The sequence below is a fragment of the Polypterus senegalus genome, chromosome 11, assembly GCF_016835505.1.
Source record: "Polypterus senegalus isolate Bchr_013 chromosome 11, ASM1683550v1, whole genome shotgun sequence".
NCBI classification, from domain to species: Eukaryota; Metazoa; Chordata; class Cladistia; order Polypteriformes; family Polypteridae; genus Polypterus; species Polypterus senegalus.
Window position 1 is genome coordinate 10,137,809 of NC_053164.1, and position 17,858 is coordinate 10,155,666.

The 17,858-nt window shown below is 40.8% G+C and overlaps 1 protein-coding gene across 1 annotated transcript in view; it reads right to left on the reverse strand.

The window, feature by feature from the left end:
- Positions 1 to 17,858, reverse strand: part of strn4 (striatin, calmodulin binding protein 4) — a 127,274-nt gene that overhangs the window by 40,810 nt on the left and 68,606 nt on the right. The window contains exons 9-12 of the mRNA XM_039768041.1: positions 14,100 to 14,218; positions 13,842 to 14,017; positions 7,009 to 7,056; positions 5,542 to 5,663 (exon numbers count right to left, since the gene is read on the reverse strand). Coding sequence (XP_039623975.1) covers positions 5,542 to 5,663; positions 7,009 to 7,056; positions 13,842 to 14,017; positions 14,100 to 14,218 — 465 coding nt within the window. The remainder of the gene's footprint in view (positions 1 to 5,541; positions 5,664 to 7,008; positions 7,057 to 13,841; positions 14,018 to 14,099; positions 14,219 to 17,858) is intronic.

Sequence of the window (17,858 nt, forward strand, 5' to 3'; positions counted from 1 at the left end):
TTTTCAACATGACAGGGCCTCTAAGCATATGGCAAAAGTCACACTGCAATGGCTCAAAAATAGAACGGTGAATGTTCTGGAATGGCCAAGTCAAAGCCCTGATCTTAACCCTATTGAGAATCTGTAGCACTATTTGAAAACTGCTGTCCAGACGTGCCATCCCACCAACCTAGAGGATCTCAATCAATTCTGCCAAGAAGAATGGGAGAAGAATCCCTCCTGAACAATGTGCAGAACTGGGACATACTGACATGGCCTAAAGAATGAAGGCTGTTATGGCAGCAAAAGGCTTCTCGACAAAGTAAGAATGTGGTGGGCTTGAATACTTAGGCAAACACAATCTCTGGAGTTTGTCTTCTTCAGTTAAAATTCTACAGTAAATGATTTACTTGGACTTAGGAAATGTATTGTTACAGCAATTGAGTTCACATGTAAAATACTGAAAGGATAAATATATGGAGAAATCTTTTGTCATGCAGAAAATTAGGATGATTTTCAAGGGGATTGAATACTTTTGTATGCCATAGTCGGCCAGCCAGTTGGCAGAACTTTACTTGTCCCCAGAAGGAAATGTCTTTTAACAGAAGCCCTTTAAATACAGTAAATAAATAAATACGTAAATAGATAAATAAACACACACACACTTTGGTTTGAACACACACCAGAATGACTATAAAGCACAAAAATTAAAAGAAATAAAAGTTCTGACTTGACTGTCACAGTCCCAGTGAGGCGCTATACAGGTGTATTGCTGTTGGCATAAAGGAGCCCCAGTTGTGTTTCTTTGCCCACTTCTGCTGAACAATTCACTGGCTGAAAGTCCTCAGTGTTGGTGTGTCGGACAGAGGATGTTCAGCATTGTTCATAATGGCACTCAGTTCTGTTTTAATTCCCTCCTCTACTACAAACTACAAGGGGTCCATAGTGCATCCAATAGCTGAGCCTGCCCTTTTAATTTGCTTGTCAATTCGGTGGGCCTCTCTTGAAGTGATGTGGCCAGCTCAGCACACCACAGCATAAAAAAATTGCACTGGCCAAGTAGATTATTTGTGCCAATGTAATTTGTGAAATTTATTTCACAAATCCATTGTGCCGCACACCCCTCTGACGGAAGGACCAGGAGAGAGAGCTCCTGCGTGACACTACCTCCCATGGGACACTAGAGGGCAGCCCTCCCGGGCGGCAGTGGCACCACGGATTCCCACAAGGCACGCTGGCAGTTTGGTGAAGCTCTGTTGGGTTCCATGGGGGCCGCCAGGGGGTGCTGCAGAGCCTTTTCTTGAAGTTCCATCACACCTGGGAGTGATTCCAGGTAACGCTAATGAACCACCTGGAGCACTCCTGGGAGCAACATAAAAGGGGTCGCCTCACTCCATTCGGAGAGCCAGACTCGGGAGGAGGTGGACGAAAGGGAAGGAGTGGAGGCAGAAGAGAAGAGCAGAGGAAAAGAAAAGGACTGTACTATTGACTTGGTGTTTGGTTGTTCTGTGGGGAGCAAAATAAAAGCGCTGCCCCCCCACGTGAATAAAATGTGTGTACTGGACTTGAACTTGTGTCTGCCTGTCTGTGTCGGGTAGGGTGGCTAGTACGCCCCCTTGGTGGTCCACACCATGTCATTCAGCTGAGAGAGAGAGAAAACCAGGGAGATTGACAAATGACAGCTGTAAATCAGATTAGGGACATAAGGAGAAAACACGTGAAGGACACAAGCAGGTTGTTTTGGGAAGTGCTGATGTCTGCTTAATCAATATGGCTCCAGAACTCAGTGTGTATGAAGGTATTAATAACCAGCCAATTCTGACATGAATTCTATGAAAATGTAATTGTGTGATTATAATGACGAAGATCCAGCATGACGTTAGAAGCGTCACTATGCCACCCAACATTCTCACTGTTGGATAGAGACATCCGATTTGTCAGCATTCTCCCACTTGGCTGTGATATCCTAAAGCTTCTCTCCGGCCTAAATATGTATGTATACAGGGTTATGCATTATATTTAATGGTACCTGTTAAAGCAAGTTAAGTGCATTGTATGGTTTCTATACTCTTTTGGGACTCCCCCTAACAAGACGACACGCCAAAGAGCATCCCAAAGCAAGATCGTTGCATCTGTGGAAGACAGCCTATCTGTTGCAGGGGCAACCGCAGGCTCCCAACGAAAACAAATCCGAGCCGACCACGTTCGTGTTATAAGTGCCTGTCATCGATGGGGGATGCAAGGAACATTATAAATGCAGGGAACAGGATTATTTGGCCAATAACCCAACTACGACCCTGCCGGATTGTCTGGGTATGGCTGAGTAGTATACCCCGCTACAATAAACAACCCTGCTGTTCCCGTTTCAAGCTGAATAAAGCTGGTTTTGCTAAAGTACTGAGACTCAGCCTTGTGTTTTGGGGTGCAAGAGAGGGACTCGCACGTCACAACATACATCACTTTCTGCACCATATTTATCTCTCTTGTAATTATTTTCCGCAAATAAAAAAGGTATGGCTTCTAGTCAGTTCTCCATCAAAAAACACATTCCAGGGAGAAAGAGCGCCACCTGCTGGATACAGCATTACAGTTTAAAACCTCTACTGGGGTTTCAGGGAGAAAGCAAAAGATACTGAACAAAAGCCTTGACGGCGAGAGAAAATAAAAAGCTAAACTTTCTGTTATCCATTTAGCAGCTAAGTACAGCAAAGTAACTGAAGCTTAATAATTAATTTGCATGTTGTAATGAGCACTGTGACAGTGGAGACTGACAGACAGACAGACACACAGAGACCACTGCAGCTACTGGAGCTCCACCTGTTTCAGACGTGCCTCAGTCTGCTACAATATCTTTCTGTAAATTTAAACTATTACATCACTACATGACATAATAACAGCAAATCAGGTTTAGATAAGCATTGTGGGCTGTAGAGATACGTCGTGTTAAAACACCACGGATATTTTTGTCATGGCATGTCTGATTAGACAGTCATGTTAAATTTCTTCAGTTATTCGTTCAGACGTGAAGACAGAAGGTGGATGTTGTGCAGCCTCATCTGTGCATCTACTGGAGTCGTAAGGCTGATTTATTATTATTCAGGTGTTTTGAGTCCTGAAATCTGCATCTCCTGTGCCTCATCACGATCAGCTCTTAATGGCAGTCCTTTTGACAGAGTGCGACATGCTGTTTATTTCAAACGCATATTCCTGCAGTTTATACTTTGATAACTATAGCTGCCAGTTCTTTCAAGCTTACATCGACTCCTGTGCTATCACCGTAACGCTGAACAGCAGACAGCACACATGGCACCTGTGACAACGTACTGTTCATGTTTACCAGTCGTCTATGGATGTCTTCAAATGCTAAAGTATCATTTGAACAGAAAGGTTTTTCCCTTGCATCAGTTCATGTTTAGTTTTAACACGTACTTTCTGCACACATGGCACACATTTATAGATTATTTAATAGGACTGTTTTAAGGAGACTTTTCATTGCAAACAGAAGCTTGCCGTCTGTCAGATCAGGTTGATGACTGCACCTCTGATCAAAATCCTCGCCCCTGCTTTGAGCATTGACTTCAGGTTGGATTAGTTTTGAAATGCAACGTCTAATCGTTACCACCCAGTCTTCAGCAAAATTCAATAATGATGCTCTCCAGACGTATATAATAAACGTCTGGCTTCAGCAAGACTATATATTTAATAGAGAGTAACCAACAAGTAGAAAAAGAGAACATTTAAAATAGCATAAATATTTACTCTTGCTGGTTCCCACTCATAGTGTTTTAATTCCCCGTCACTTGACAAACAGTCATATGAAAAAGTTTGGGACCCCTTCTTAATTCTTTGGATTTTTGTTTCTCATTGGCTGAACTTCCTTTTAATATCTGACATGCCTTATGGAAACAGTAGGATTTCAGCAGTGACATTAAGTTGATTGGATTAACAGAAAATATGCAATATGCATCATAACAGAATTAGACAGGTGCATAAATGTGGGCACACGAACAGAGATATGACATCAATACTTAGTTGAGCCTCCTTTTGCTCCTTTGATCCTCTAGACGCTGTCCTCCTATAGCCTGTGACGAGTGTCTGGATTCTGGATGGAGGTATTTCTGACCATTCTTCATACAAAATCTCTCCAGTTCAGTTCAATTTGATGGACAGCCTGCTTCAAATCGTCCCAAAGATTTTCAATGACATTCAAGTGAGGGGACTGTGACGGCCATTCCAGAACATTGTACTTCACTCTCTGCATGAATGCCTTTGTAGATTTCCAACTGTGTTTTGGGTCATTGTCTTGTTGGAATATCCAACCTCTGCTTAAGTAACTTCAACTTTGTGACTGATGCTTGAACATTATCCTGAAGAATTTTTTGATATTGGGTTGAATTCATCCCATCCTTGACTTTAACAAGGGCCCCAGTCCCTGAACTAGCCACACAGCCCAACAGCATGATGGTACCTCCACCAAAATTGACAGCAGGTAGCAGGTATTTTTCTTGGACTGCGGTGTTGTTCTTCCGCCGTGCAAAGTGCTTTTTGTTCTGAACAAATAACTCCATTGTTGTCTCATCGGTCCAAAGCACTTTGTTCCAAAATGAATCTGGCTTGTCAAAATGAGCATTGGCATACAACAAGCGACTCTGTTTGTGGCGTGAGTACAGAAAGGGCTACTTTCTCATCACCCTGCCATACTGATGTTCTTTGTGCAAATTGCGCTGAATTGTAGAACGATGTACAGATACACCATCTGCAGCGAGATGTTCTTGCAGGTCTTTGGAGGTGATCTGTGGGTTGTCTGTAACTATTCTCACAATCCTGCCCATATGCCGCTCCTGTATTTTTCTTGGTCTGCCAGACCTGCTGGGTTGGTTTAACAGCAACTGTGCCTGTGGCCTTCTATTTCCTGATTCCACTCCTTACAGTTGAAACTGACAGTTGAAACCTCTGAGATGACTTTTTGTAGCCTTCCCCTAAACCAGGAGACTCAACAATCTTTGTTTTCAGATCTTTGGAGAGTTGCTTTGAGGATCCCATGCTGTCTGTCACTCTTCAGAGGAGAGTCAAAGGGAAGGAAGCACAACTTGCAATTGACCACCTTAAATAAATTTAACCACTCATGATTGGACACTCCTGTCTATGAAGTTCAAGGCTTCACGAGCTCATCCAACCAATTTGGTGTTACAAGTAATCAGCATTGAGCAGTGACAGACATTCAAATCAGCACAATGACAAGGGGACCCACATTTGTGCACAGCCAGTTTTTCACATTTAATTTAATTTCATATGACTAAATACTGCGTCACAAAAATCTTTGTTCGGAAAACAACCCAATACTCAGATGTTCCTAGGAAATGAAAGACATACCACTGGTATCTTAATTGTTGAAAGGAGACCAATTATTATACAGGCTGAGAGGGGTTCTCAAACTTTTTCATATGACTGTATACTGGACTGTAAGCTTGCAAACGTAATAAGGCATTTTACGGAAAAAAAGAGAGTATAAAAGAATAACTGATTCACGGTTCCATAATAATGCTCTCTTTTATTACTCACCATAATTATCATAAGGATCCACATTTAAATCAGGAATCTTCCAGCAACGCACACTGCCATCGAGACCACCACTGTAGCAAAAGTCACCATTTTCCCCCATAGCGAGTGAGAGCACAGATCCACTGGAAAGAAAAAAAACAACAATAACATTCAGAATACAGGTAACGTGGATTTAAAATTGGAACTTGATTCGAGTAATTTAGGTTGGCACAGTGGGGCAATGCGGTGGGCTGGCGCCCTGCCCGGGGTTTGTTTACTGCCTTGTGCCCTGTGTTGGCTGTGATTGGCTCCAGCAGACCCCCATGACCCTGTAGTTAGGATATAGCGGATTGGATGGACAGTGGAGAGTGCTGCTGCTTGGCTCACTGACAGGGTGACAGAGATGTTCCTGTACCAGCCCAATTCAACAGCCATGGACACGGTGAGAGGGACTTTAAAGTCACAGTGCTTATGGGCAACTTCAGAACACAGCAAGAGAGAAAAGAATGGGATGTTAAACTCATGCTAAAATATAACACATTACATCCATCCATCCCGCTATATCCTAACTATTTGGTGCACAGAAAATCCAAATCCATGAGAAAGGCCTTCTCATAACTTCACTTTAATTTAATCCTGATACTCTGTATATTCAATTCATCACAATAACTATTCATGGTGGCTCTAAAATCCGTAATGACCCCTACTCTCTCTTGTTTCTTTTTCTGGTTTCTTTGTGGTGGCGGCCTGCGCCACCACCACCTACTCAAAGCATCATGATGTTCCAACATTGATGGACTAAAAGCTAGAAGTGTACATGACCATCATCATCAAGTCCTTCCGTGAGAACCCTAAATCCAAAGAGGACTGTCTCATTTATGTTAAGTAGAATGCCCAGAGGGGACTGGTCAGGGGGTCTCATGGTCTGGAATCCCTGCAGATTTTTTTTTTCTCAAGCCGTCTGCAGTTTTTTTTTTTTTTTTTTCTGTCCTCCCTGCCCATCGGACCTTACTCTTATTCTACGTTAATTAATGTTGACTTATTTTTCTTACCGTGTCTTCATTATGTAAAGCACTTTGAGCTACATTTATTGTATGAAAATGTGCTATATAAATAAATGTTGTTGTTGTTAAAGCAGTGCTAACCACTGCGCCAACATACTGCCCCTTCAAAGACCAAACAAGTTTTAATCAAAGACAACTATTTGCTCATTTTACAAAAACAACTGCTTCTGTTAAGAAACGTACTGTAATACATTCACTATTATTATTATTGCGAAAGAGGAAATTGCAGCCTTAATAAACAAAAACATTGCGACTATCAGAGACGAGTGCTGGCATGTGCCAGGAGCACTTGGAATGTCTTATTTATTTTCTGCTTAACTGGAAATGTCACAGTGGCATCTTAGATGTTTCAGATTCATTTCTGAGAAGAAGGCAGGTACTGTACATTCCAAAGTAGTACTGGGCCAAAATAAAACTCTCATACCTGTGTGCCCGAAAAGTGTATATGGGTTCCACATCCAGGACTGCATTTCTGCAAAAGACAAAAAAAAAAATAGTTTTCTATGATAACGACAGTAATAAATTCCAGATCACAAAACTTTGCCCAGTGGTTAGTGGTGTTCACCAGGACTCTATCTTGGGCCCCACTTCCACTTATCATTAACCCTCTTCCTTTAAGTCATATTTTTATGAAATTTGATATTGACTTGCACTGTTATGCTGATGACACTCAACTGTATCTGTCTCCTAAAAGCCTGATTCCACCCTTCCACTCTCTCTGACTGCTTGTAGGAAGGTAAATTAGGGTTCTCTGCTAACTTTCACAAATTAAACAGCGATAAAACAGAGGTTCTTCTGGTAGGAACTAAAACTGTCATGGCCAAATGTGGCAATATTTCTTTGACAATTGAAAATTCTCTAGTTCACGCTTTTGTTTTCAGATGGCTAGATTACTGTAACGCACTCCTCCCAGGACCACCCAAAAAAGACATCAATCAGTTACAACTCGAGCAGAATGGAGCTGCCAGAATTTTAACTAGGAAAAGAAAATCTGAGCACATCACCCCAGTTCTGATGTCACTACACTGGTTACCAGTGCCATTTAGAATTGACTTTAAAATACTGCTGATGGTTTACAAAGCCTTAAATCATCTTGCTCAGTCCTATATTTCAGAATGGCTGTCACCGTACACTCCAAATCGTAACCTCAGATCTTCAAATGAGGGTCTACTTAGAATTCAGCTACAGCTACACTTAAAAGAAGTGGTGAGGCGGCCTTTTGCTGTTAGGCACCTAAAATCTGAAATAGCTGACTGACAAATTCACCAGGCTGATACGGTGGAGCACTTTAAAAAACAGATTAAAAACTCATTTTTGTAACATGGCTTTCTCATAGCTTCATTTTAGTGTAACCCTGATATTCTGTATATGCATTGATTTATCTTTCTTCATGGCTCCTCAATCCATAATAACCCCCAATTTCTCTGCTGTTCTTTTTCCGGTTTTCTGTGGTGTCGATCTGCGCCCATTGTGTATAGGCAATTTCTTATTCATTGTTTTCAGACATTACGTATTTTTATGCATTTTTTCCATTACAAAAAATACACCGTTACTATTATTTAACATTTCAATAAAAGCTTTAAATGAACAACTTAACACAAAACCTCAGCAAACAAATAAAGGCCAATCTCAACAACAACACAACACAATGACTCTTTGAATAAAAGTTTTTAGGCCAGGAACATACATGGGGTTTAGGGCCTGTACAAAAGTTGTAAATCCAATGTCCTCCACAATGGAAAATGGTTGAAAGTCACTAGCTATCATTTTAGCCAGCTCCTCGTCGGCACTTATTTGTTTGTCTGGCATCATTTGTTTTGGAATAAATGTGCTTATTTTGGTTTGAACTGAAGACCGTGTTATACCTGTAGTTTTCGGTAAGACAGTGGATGCTGCAGCAGAAGTACTTGTCTCTTTTTCAGGGTCAGTGGATGGCAGGAGAGAGGGCATGCTCTCCTCCAGTTGCACAGATGGGTGGGTGGATCTTATAGCCTATGTCTGTGCAGGTTTGTTGTTGACCCTGCTCTAACGGATATTTTCATATTACAAATTCTGCACTTTGCTTTGCAGTCTCCAATATCACTTAAATGCAGCCAGATGCTGCTTCTTTTTCGGCTTTCACTCATCTCTTTACTCTTCTTTTTTTTCTTCACGATGCGCTTGCATTTAAAAATGGCTCCTCGTCTGTCGCATCGACAGGTACATAGAGCGACATTGTCATGGCCTGTACCAACACTCGCTGTCTTCGGAGCATCTGCCCCCCCTTCCTTCTTTCACATAGTGGTACGATCCTAGTCCGATGTGTCATTTGTGAACGAGCCGGCATTATGAGCAAATGTTCTGTGTGTCCATATAAATAAAGTCCCATCCCTGCCGAATGGATTTTCAGCAGAGCTGAGCAGGAGCGGCTGAAGCTTCGGCTCTGCTCGACGGGCATCGGCTCCTCTCGTTCGCTTCAAAGCATCGGTTCTTAGAGCCGGCTCGTTCACGAACGACACATCACTAACGTGAACCCTGAATACCATGAGGACTGATTGTGAGGTCATTGATATCAGGTAAAATGACTAGAAGGGGCTGGCTGGGTGGTCTCGTGGCCTTGGAACCCCTGCAGATGATTTTTTCTCCAGCCGTCTGGAGTTTTTTTTTTTGTCCTCCTGGCCATCAAACCTTACTTTAATTCTATGTTAATTAGTGTTCCCTAATTTTATTTTCTTATTTATTTTGTCTTTTTTCTCTTCCTTCATCATGTAAAGCACTTTGAACTCCATCATTTATATGAAAGCAAAAAAAAAAAATATATATATATATCTTAAATATAAATATATATATATATATATATATATTGTGGAAGACTGCCGGCTTCCCAGGCCGGTCTGCACCCCAGGCCGACAGGAGGAGCTCTCCGGCAGCAGGATCGTGCCCGAGGTCCAGCAGGGCCTTATGGACTCTGTAGTGTTTATACACAGCCCTGCTGGATACCCTGGGGACCACCAGGAGGCGCTGTGGGAGGACTTGTGGGATCTGTTGTGCCCTATGACCGGAGTACGTCACAGTCACGTGGACGGGAAGGAATGGCGTGCTCGGGGTGAAGTAAAGACTGATTGCCCTGACCGGAAGGAATAAGGAACTGTGGACTGCTGGGACAGGAACACCTCCGGGTCAGGGGCTATAAAAGGACAGTGCTTCAGTCCAGACACTGAGCTGAGCTGGGAGGTAGAGGAGCAAGTGTCTGGGCGAGGAGGAGTATTGAGTATTTGTGAGTTTATTGAATGAGTAGTGTGGAAGGTGCTTGGTGCACTGTGAGTCACAATAAAAATATTGGACTTTTATCCGTTGTTTGGAGTCATCCCTGAGGGTTCAAGGGCTATATAGCGCCTTTTCACTATATATATATATATATATATATAAATATATAAATATATATATATCTTAAATATAAATATATATATATATAAATATATATATATACATACACACACACATACATACTTATATCTGTGTGTGTATATGTATAAAAACATCTACGTGTGGAAGTGTGTGTCTCTCTGTCTGTCTGTCTGGCCCAGGAAGTGCGAGGCTACAGCATGAAGCTGAAAGAAAGCGACTCCATCACCAAAGTGAAACCGACGAGGAGAGACAAAATGAGAGAGAAATTTGCATAGCCGCTGATGGACAAGGGGGGTGAGCACATCTGCAAAACGAAACCACCGACTCTGCATTTCAATTTTTTTTTCCCTGAGGATTTCAATAGTTTATAGGAGTCCAGGCCTTTTTACAACACAGGCTTACAAAGCTAGTAAATATTATATCTCTCTATTATAAAAAAAAATCTTAGAGAGAAACAGTAAGGTGACGAGACGTGATCTTTACGTTAAGATCAAGGAAGACACTTGAAAGACCCGCGAGACTAAAGAGATTGGCCACGGAGCGTCTCGCGGGGACCTTAAATATGAGACTTTGTGCAAAGAGATTGACCCCGGAACGTCTCACGATGACGTAGATCAGGAGATTCTTGCAAGACACGTCCTACTTACAAATAAATAAGAGCACGGGCAGCCAGCAAACACACTCAGTTGTGCTTTGGCTTTGAGCAGACACAGATCCAGAGCTCTCAGTGCACATAAAGTATAAGGACAATACGTTATAAATGGAACACAGACGACTAAGTGAAGAAGAAAGCAGCACAGAGAAAAGAGACTCAAAAGCGTTGGAGAGACAAAAAAGAAAAAGAATAATCTCGGTGCAAATTCAGAAAATAAGGAAAGTAATTATCAGCCCGGAACAAGTGGAATTAAATAAAAAGCAGGCCCAATCTGGACGTTGGCACTAAACACATGCAGAGCAGGTTAGAGATTAGGAAAGCTGTGGAATTCGAAAGGCTCAAAAAAAAAAAGTTGTCACAATACACATGTGGAGAAAGTTAAAGAATATGAAAGTAGGAAAATTAAAAATTATAAAAAAAAAAGAAAGAAAAGATTGCAGGAGCGCAAACAAATGGAAATTATTACTCGAAAAAGGCAAAATAATCTCCACAGACCAGGAGTCATTGAAACAAAAGCAGGATAAATCGAGGTCAGAAATAAAAGACAAAGAGTAGAAAACAAAGTAAAACACCATAAAGAGGTTAAAAAACAAGGGGGCCAAACACATCCACAGCAGGTTAGAGAAAATGAAAACTGGAATTCAAAAGACTCGTAGAAACACATGCGGAGCAAGATACAGAATATGAAGGCAGAAAAAAATGACAGGGTCAGAATAAAGAAAGTAAAGATGGCATTAGCGCAAAGAAAGAGAAATTATTACTCTGAGAAATAACGAAAAGGCGAATAGAAATCGAATATATGGACACAGGTGATATGTCAGAAGTATGTAAATATTGTAAGGTTTTGAAGTTTAAGTCAAGTGAATTTCAAAAACGGAGTTTACTGCACATGCTTTTATTGGTTAATTTGCAAAAAAAAAAGATTAACTGCTGATGATGTCGATCGTTCTGTCTGTGCTTAAATTCCAAAGAGATACACCTATCCTGAATTATGGTACAAAGTCATTCAACACGACTCACTGACCTCATTAAAAAGATTCAGCACATTGGGATTCAATAGATTCCAAGTACTGTTTTTCACAGATGTTCTGAAATAAAAGTGAAACTAATGAAATATCAACAAATCAAAGAAAAAAAAAACGTAAAAGTGCGTATCCGGGAAAACAAAAAAGGGGGTTGGTGTGTGGGTGTGTGATAAAGTGAATGTGTGAAATTAGGAATTCAAAGCATGAGACAATTAAAATTTCAAACATTTCCTTGGCATTCTATGCAATGCCAAAAGGCAAACTGGCAAGTCATTCTGTACAATGCCTAGGGAAAGTATATAGCATATTAAAGTAACACAGACATTTCATGCGTTGCCTAAAAACATCACACATTCTATAGAATGCCTAGGCATTCGGTACAATACCTGCTTTTATACTGCCGGTAGCACACATTATCTCTAAATATATAAAATCCAACATCTGTCTGCCTGTCTGTTTTTCATGAGAAAACTACTTAACAGATTTAGATCGGGCTCTTTTTTCGAATTTGCTTGAACATTCCAGTTGATTTTGCGACTTCTCTTATCACACTAAGAATCATAGTTTTGCTTGCAAGAGCGATATATTTGTGATAATCTGAGTCAAAGGCTGCGGGCAGAGGGGAGGGAGTCATGTGACATCAGGAGTGGGGAGATGGGTGAGGACCTCCTCGCTGTCTTGTTTTACTTCAACACAGGCAGAGCCACAGGGCATAGTTAGTATCTTTATACAATATCTCTCTTTCTCTTTATATATATATATATATATATATATATATATATATATATATATATATATATATACACACAGTGGTGTGAAAAACTATTTGCCCCCTTCCTGATTTCTTATTCTTTTGCATGTTTGTCACACAAAATGTTTCTGATCATCAAACACACTTAACCATTAGTCAAATATAACACAAGTAAACACAAAATGTAGTTTTAAATGATGTTTTTTTTTATTTAGGGAGAAAAAAAAAATCCAAACCTACATGGCCCTGTGTGAAAAAGTAATTGCCCCCTTGTTCAAAAATAACCTAACTGTGGTGTATCACACCTGAGTTCAATTTCCGTAGCCACCCCCAGGCCTGATTACTGCCACACCTGTTTTAATCAAGAAATCATTTCAATAGGAGCCGCCTGACACAGAGAAGTAGACCAAAAGCACCTCAAAAGCTAGACATCATGCCAAGATCCAAAGAAATTCAGGAACAAATGAGAACAGAAGTAATTGAGATCTATAAGTCTGGTAAAGGTTATAAAGCCATTTCTAAAGCTTTGGGACTCCAGCGAACCACAGTGAGAGCCATTATCCACAAATGGCAAAAACATGGAACAGTGGTGAACCTTCCCAGGAGTGGCCGGCCGACCAAAATTACCCCAAGAGCGCAGAGACGACTCATCCGAGAGGTCACAAAAGACCCCAGGACAACGTCTAAAGAACTGCAGGCCTCACTTGCCTCAATTAAGGTCAGTGTTCACGACTCCACCATAAGAAAGAGACTGGGCAAAACGGCCTGCATGGCAGATTTCCAAGACGCAAACCACTGTTAAGCAAAAAGAACATTAGGGCTCATCTCAATTTTGCTAAGAAACATCTCAATGATTGCCAAGACTTTTGGGAAAAAACCTTGTGGACTGATGAGACAAAAGTCTCATCAAATTCCTGACCTGAATCCAATTGAGATGCTATGGCATGACCTTAAAAAGGTGGTTCATGCTAGAAAACACTCAAATAAAGCTGAATTACAACAATTCTGCAAAGATGAGTGGGCCAAAATTCCTCCAGAGCGCAGTAAAAGACTCATTGCAAGTTATCGCAAACGCTTGATTGCAGTTATTGCTGCTAAGGGTGGCCCAACCAGTTATTAGGTTCAGGGGGCAATTACTTTTTCACACAGGGCCATGTAGGTTTGTTTTTTTTTCTCCCTAAATAATAAAAACCATCATTTAAAAACTGCATCTTGTGTTTACTTGTGTTATATTTGACTAATGGTTAAATGTGTTTGATGATCAGAAACATTTTGTGTGACAAACATGCAAAAGAATAAGAAATCAGGAAGGGGGCAAATAGTTTTTCACACCACTGTATTATGCAGGCAGCACAATAACCTGACCCTGTTGCATATTTTTTTAACTGACTTTTTGGTCAAGTTACCCATAGACTAAATCAAGTGCTAAGACTGCTCACTTCTTGGAGTGGATGGCCTTGTGCAAATTCCAGAGTTTGAGGGTACCATCCTCAGATCCTGTCAGCAGAACTGCTTGGCTTGGATGGAAGGCCAGCCCTCGGATCCCATCAAAGTGGCTGCGCAGTGTAAAGCGGGGATTCCACGTCTTTTTGAACTCCTCCCGGCTATCCTGCAACTACAAAGAACAGAACAGCTTATCATGCGCGGCCACAACTTTATTTAGGAGATCCAAGAAGACCACACCTTTAAATACTTACGTCAATTGTCAGGTCATTGTCATTGGCCACCGTGAGGTCTGCAAGTTCCCCCAAGTTCATATCTCCACCCCCCACGGTATCCAAAATAAAGACATCAGAAGGGAAACCCAGAGAACTCCCTGAAATAAAATCCCAGTAATATCAAACATTATACCAAAACCAAGGAAAGATATTTTTTAAATTCAGTTATTACATTATTATCTAACTGAAAAAAAAAATCCAATGAAGTATCACTGAAAGAAGCAAAGGATTAATGAGAAAAAGCAAACAAATACCAAAAAACACCTTGACAATAATAATAAATACATTTACATTTTATTTATACAAAGGCACCTTTCTAAGCACTCAAGGATACCAAACAAGCAATAAATAAAAAGCACATCTGTTATGGTGTATAAAATCTGAACATTTTGGTTTAATTTTCCAATTATGTTTTGGTCAAGATAAGACAACAGATGAATTACATTCAGAACAAATCAAAGCATGTCATCTTCCCTTACACCTCACTTTTATAACAGTTGTTCACAGCATAGTGTTAAAATGGTATTACAGCCTGGGAAAGGAAGACTGAGCCATGCCTCAGGTTACTGATTACTTTATGGATGGACATCTGGGGCAACAATTTGGTTCACAGCATGGGAAAGGAGGACATGAGGCAATATCAAAGAACTTTATTATCTGGGAAGAGTTTGAGCAAAATTCATCCATCGTATTGACAGCCAGCCAATCAGGTGCATGTGTTGTGAAACCGCGGCATGACATTTCATAATAAATATGCCTCATTTTGAAAGCAACATCAGAAGAAGAATGTAAGGACGCAAGGAAGGCGGGAGGAAGATGAATGGACGAAGACGTCACTGGTCATCAGAAAAGCATCTTGAAAATCGATTGCTAAATCAAACGCCGCCCTGGGACATTCATCCTTGACATCTGTTAACTTTTTCGTAAGCTTTTTCTAAAAACTATATACTGTACATCCAGACTTTCCTATCGGGTAACTATATTCTATTATTCGTTGTTCCAGCGGTATTATTATTAATCCTGTAATAAATACCATGCTGCTTTTAACTTTCTATGCTTTGTCTTCATGTCTTGAGTGATTGAAGTAATAAGGTAGATTTCTTTGAGCACCTAGTGCAGCCAGATATTTGCCATTACCTCTGTGCTACGAGGTTTATTTTGGCTGAAGGTGAGAGCTCCACTCAATAGTAGGAACAGTAAGTGAAGAAGGTATTCGTGACTGATAAATGGCCTATAGTCAAGAGTGCTGAGTCTTTGTATGTTTAAATGTATTCTTGTAGACCAAGAGTAATATTTAGGTCTGAGATATCATTAAAACATCGTATGTTGTTCGTGCTGATAATAAGTAAGTCTCTTGAAGTGCTGAGTGAGTGAAAGGCTGTGTTATTCCTAAAGCACTTGTAAGGTTTAAAGTGCTAAAGGTTAACGTGTGTGTGTGTCATTCATGGGGCACTGTTGTGGTGAGGATCTGTGTGTATGCGTATAGCTATGTATGTATGTATGTATGCGTGTGTTCGTCTTAGGCCGGAGTTATACTTCACGCGACGCATGCTGCAGCGGATGCTCCTGTTACGCCAGCGTTGTAGTGTTTATACTTGCGTGCGTACTTTACGTAAATATGGAGGAATCCACCTGGTGGCAGTGCGAGATATAATCACGGTGAGAACATGTTCGGCTTCTCTGTGTTGTGAATTGCCTAAAACACCTATTAAATTCTGATAACACCTTAAAAGGATGTTTATTGATTAAATCCATAAATCCAGGGATGTATGTGTCCATTCCAGGAAGCATTGGGCACGAGTGAGAAACCGTCCCTTGACGAGGCCTCAGCTCATCGCAAGGTGAATACAAGCACACACATACACTAGCGTCATTTTAGCGGCACCAAATCCCCAAATCTGCACATCTTTGGAAGGAAACCGGAGCACAGTGTGGAATACCAGCAACATAACTCCCTGCGAGACAGCAGTGCTATCGCTCCGCCACCGTGACACCCCCATGCGTGTGATTATTGCCTCATGTGTGAATTTATTAACAGTATTCATTATTTAAACGAAATTATATGTAAAATGTAACATACACATTTTATTGCATTTCATCATGAAAGTGATATCAAGTATAAATCTAAACATTCTAAATGTGCAGAAAGTTGGAATATCATACATTTAATTTGTTCTGTTTGGCGATCTATTGCTGCTTTCCGCTGCTGAAGCAAAATGCTGACATACAGATGCATTCGTGGTGCTTTTATATTCAAGCGTCGCATATTCCCGATCGTAATGACACGATACATTTTAAAAGTCTCACATACCATCTTTTGTGCCATCTATTTTTTATTGTTTTACTTTACCTGCTGTCAGGTCCAAGAAGCTCATAGCGATTAAAAACTGGGATGACGTTTACGACCGTCTGCTTTAATGATAAAGTAAACTACGAGGTGAAAGAGGACATTTCGAGATTAAAGCCGAAATTTCCACTTTAATCACAAAATACACGTTTTCACCGTGTCCTTTATTTTTTTCTCAGTGGCTCAAATACAGTGGAACCTCGGTTCACGAACGTCCCGGTTCACGTACAACTCGGTTCACGACCAAAAAGATCGCCAAACTTTTGCCTCGGTTCACAACCACACACTCGGTATACAAACAAGCCAGGTTCCCTTGCCTGCCTGCAAGCTGAGCTGAAAGAGAGAGAGAGAAAGAGAGAGAGAGAAAGGGCGAGCGAGCACTTGCCTGCTAGGGAGGTGGAGGAGGAGATTGCTGCACGTGTTTGCTGAACAAGCCAGTTTCCCTTGCGTCCTCAGTTGAGAGAGAGAGAGAGAGAAAGGGCGAGCTAGCACGTGCCTGCTGGGAAGGGGGAGGAGGAGATTGCTGCACGTGTTTCCTGCCTATCTGTAGGCTGTAGTGCAAGCGAAAACATCATTTAAGCAAAGCCGCTCCTTGTTCATTGTTTTCAATAAGACGTGCACTCTCTTTGTGCTCTACAGTATTTCGTGTGCTTTTGCAGTTAACTATGGCTTCTAAGCAAGTGGAGAGTTGTCAGAAGAAAGTTTTGAAGAAAATTGAAATCGAAGTAAAGAAAGAAATTACAAAAGGTGGAAAAAATGTTTACCAGTTTACTCATTTACCAATCGGAGAACCCTCGTGCTTTCAAGCAGCATAATTTAAACAAAGCCAGACTGCCAGTAATGTGGAGGGTCACAAGAACGTTCTTTTTGGAATGGCTGCATGAGGCTTTCACTCCCACCAGCTAAACAGCTAAAAGCACCAGAAACCCAAGAAATCACAAGAGAGAAAACACCTGAAGGAAAACACTTCATGCCAGAACTCGTTTCATGCAAGGTTAGTTTTCTTGGTGGTTTTTGTATTGCGGATTTTTCAAAAGTTAATTTTTAGTTCATAATGCGATATGTTGCAATGTTATTTTTCTCTTTTTTCAAATGTTCGCTTTTTTCCTTGTGCTTAAAACTCATGAAAGGTTTACAGATGGAGTTTTTCATAGCGATTAGGTCGATGTTACATTTCTCTTTTCAAATGTTCGCTTTTTCCTTGTGCTTAAAACTCATTAAAATTGTTTACATGGAGGACTTCATCGTGTGATTTGTTGCAATGTTACTTTTTTGGTTGCTTGCGAGTTGGTTTTTAAATGAAGTTCGGATTTGTGCGATGTTTTTTTCTGCTGTGCTTAAAAGTCATTTTAAAAACATTGTTTACAGCGATCAGGCTTTAGGTTTAATAG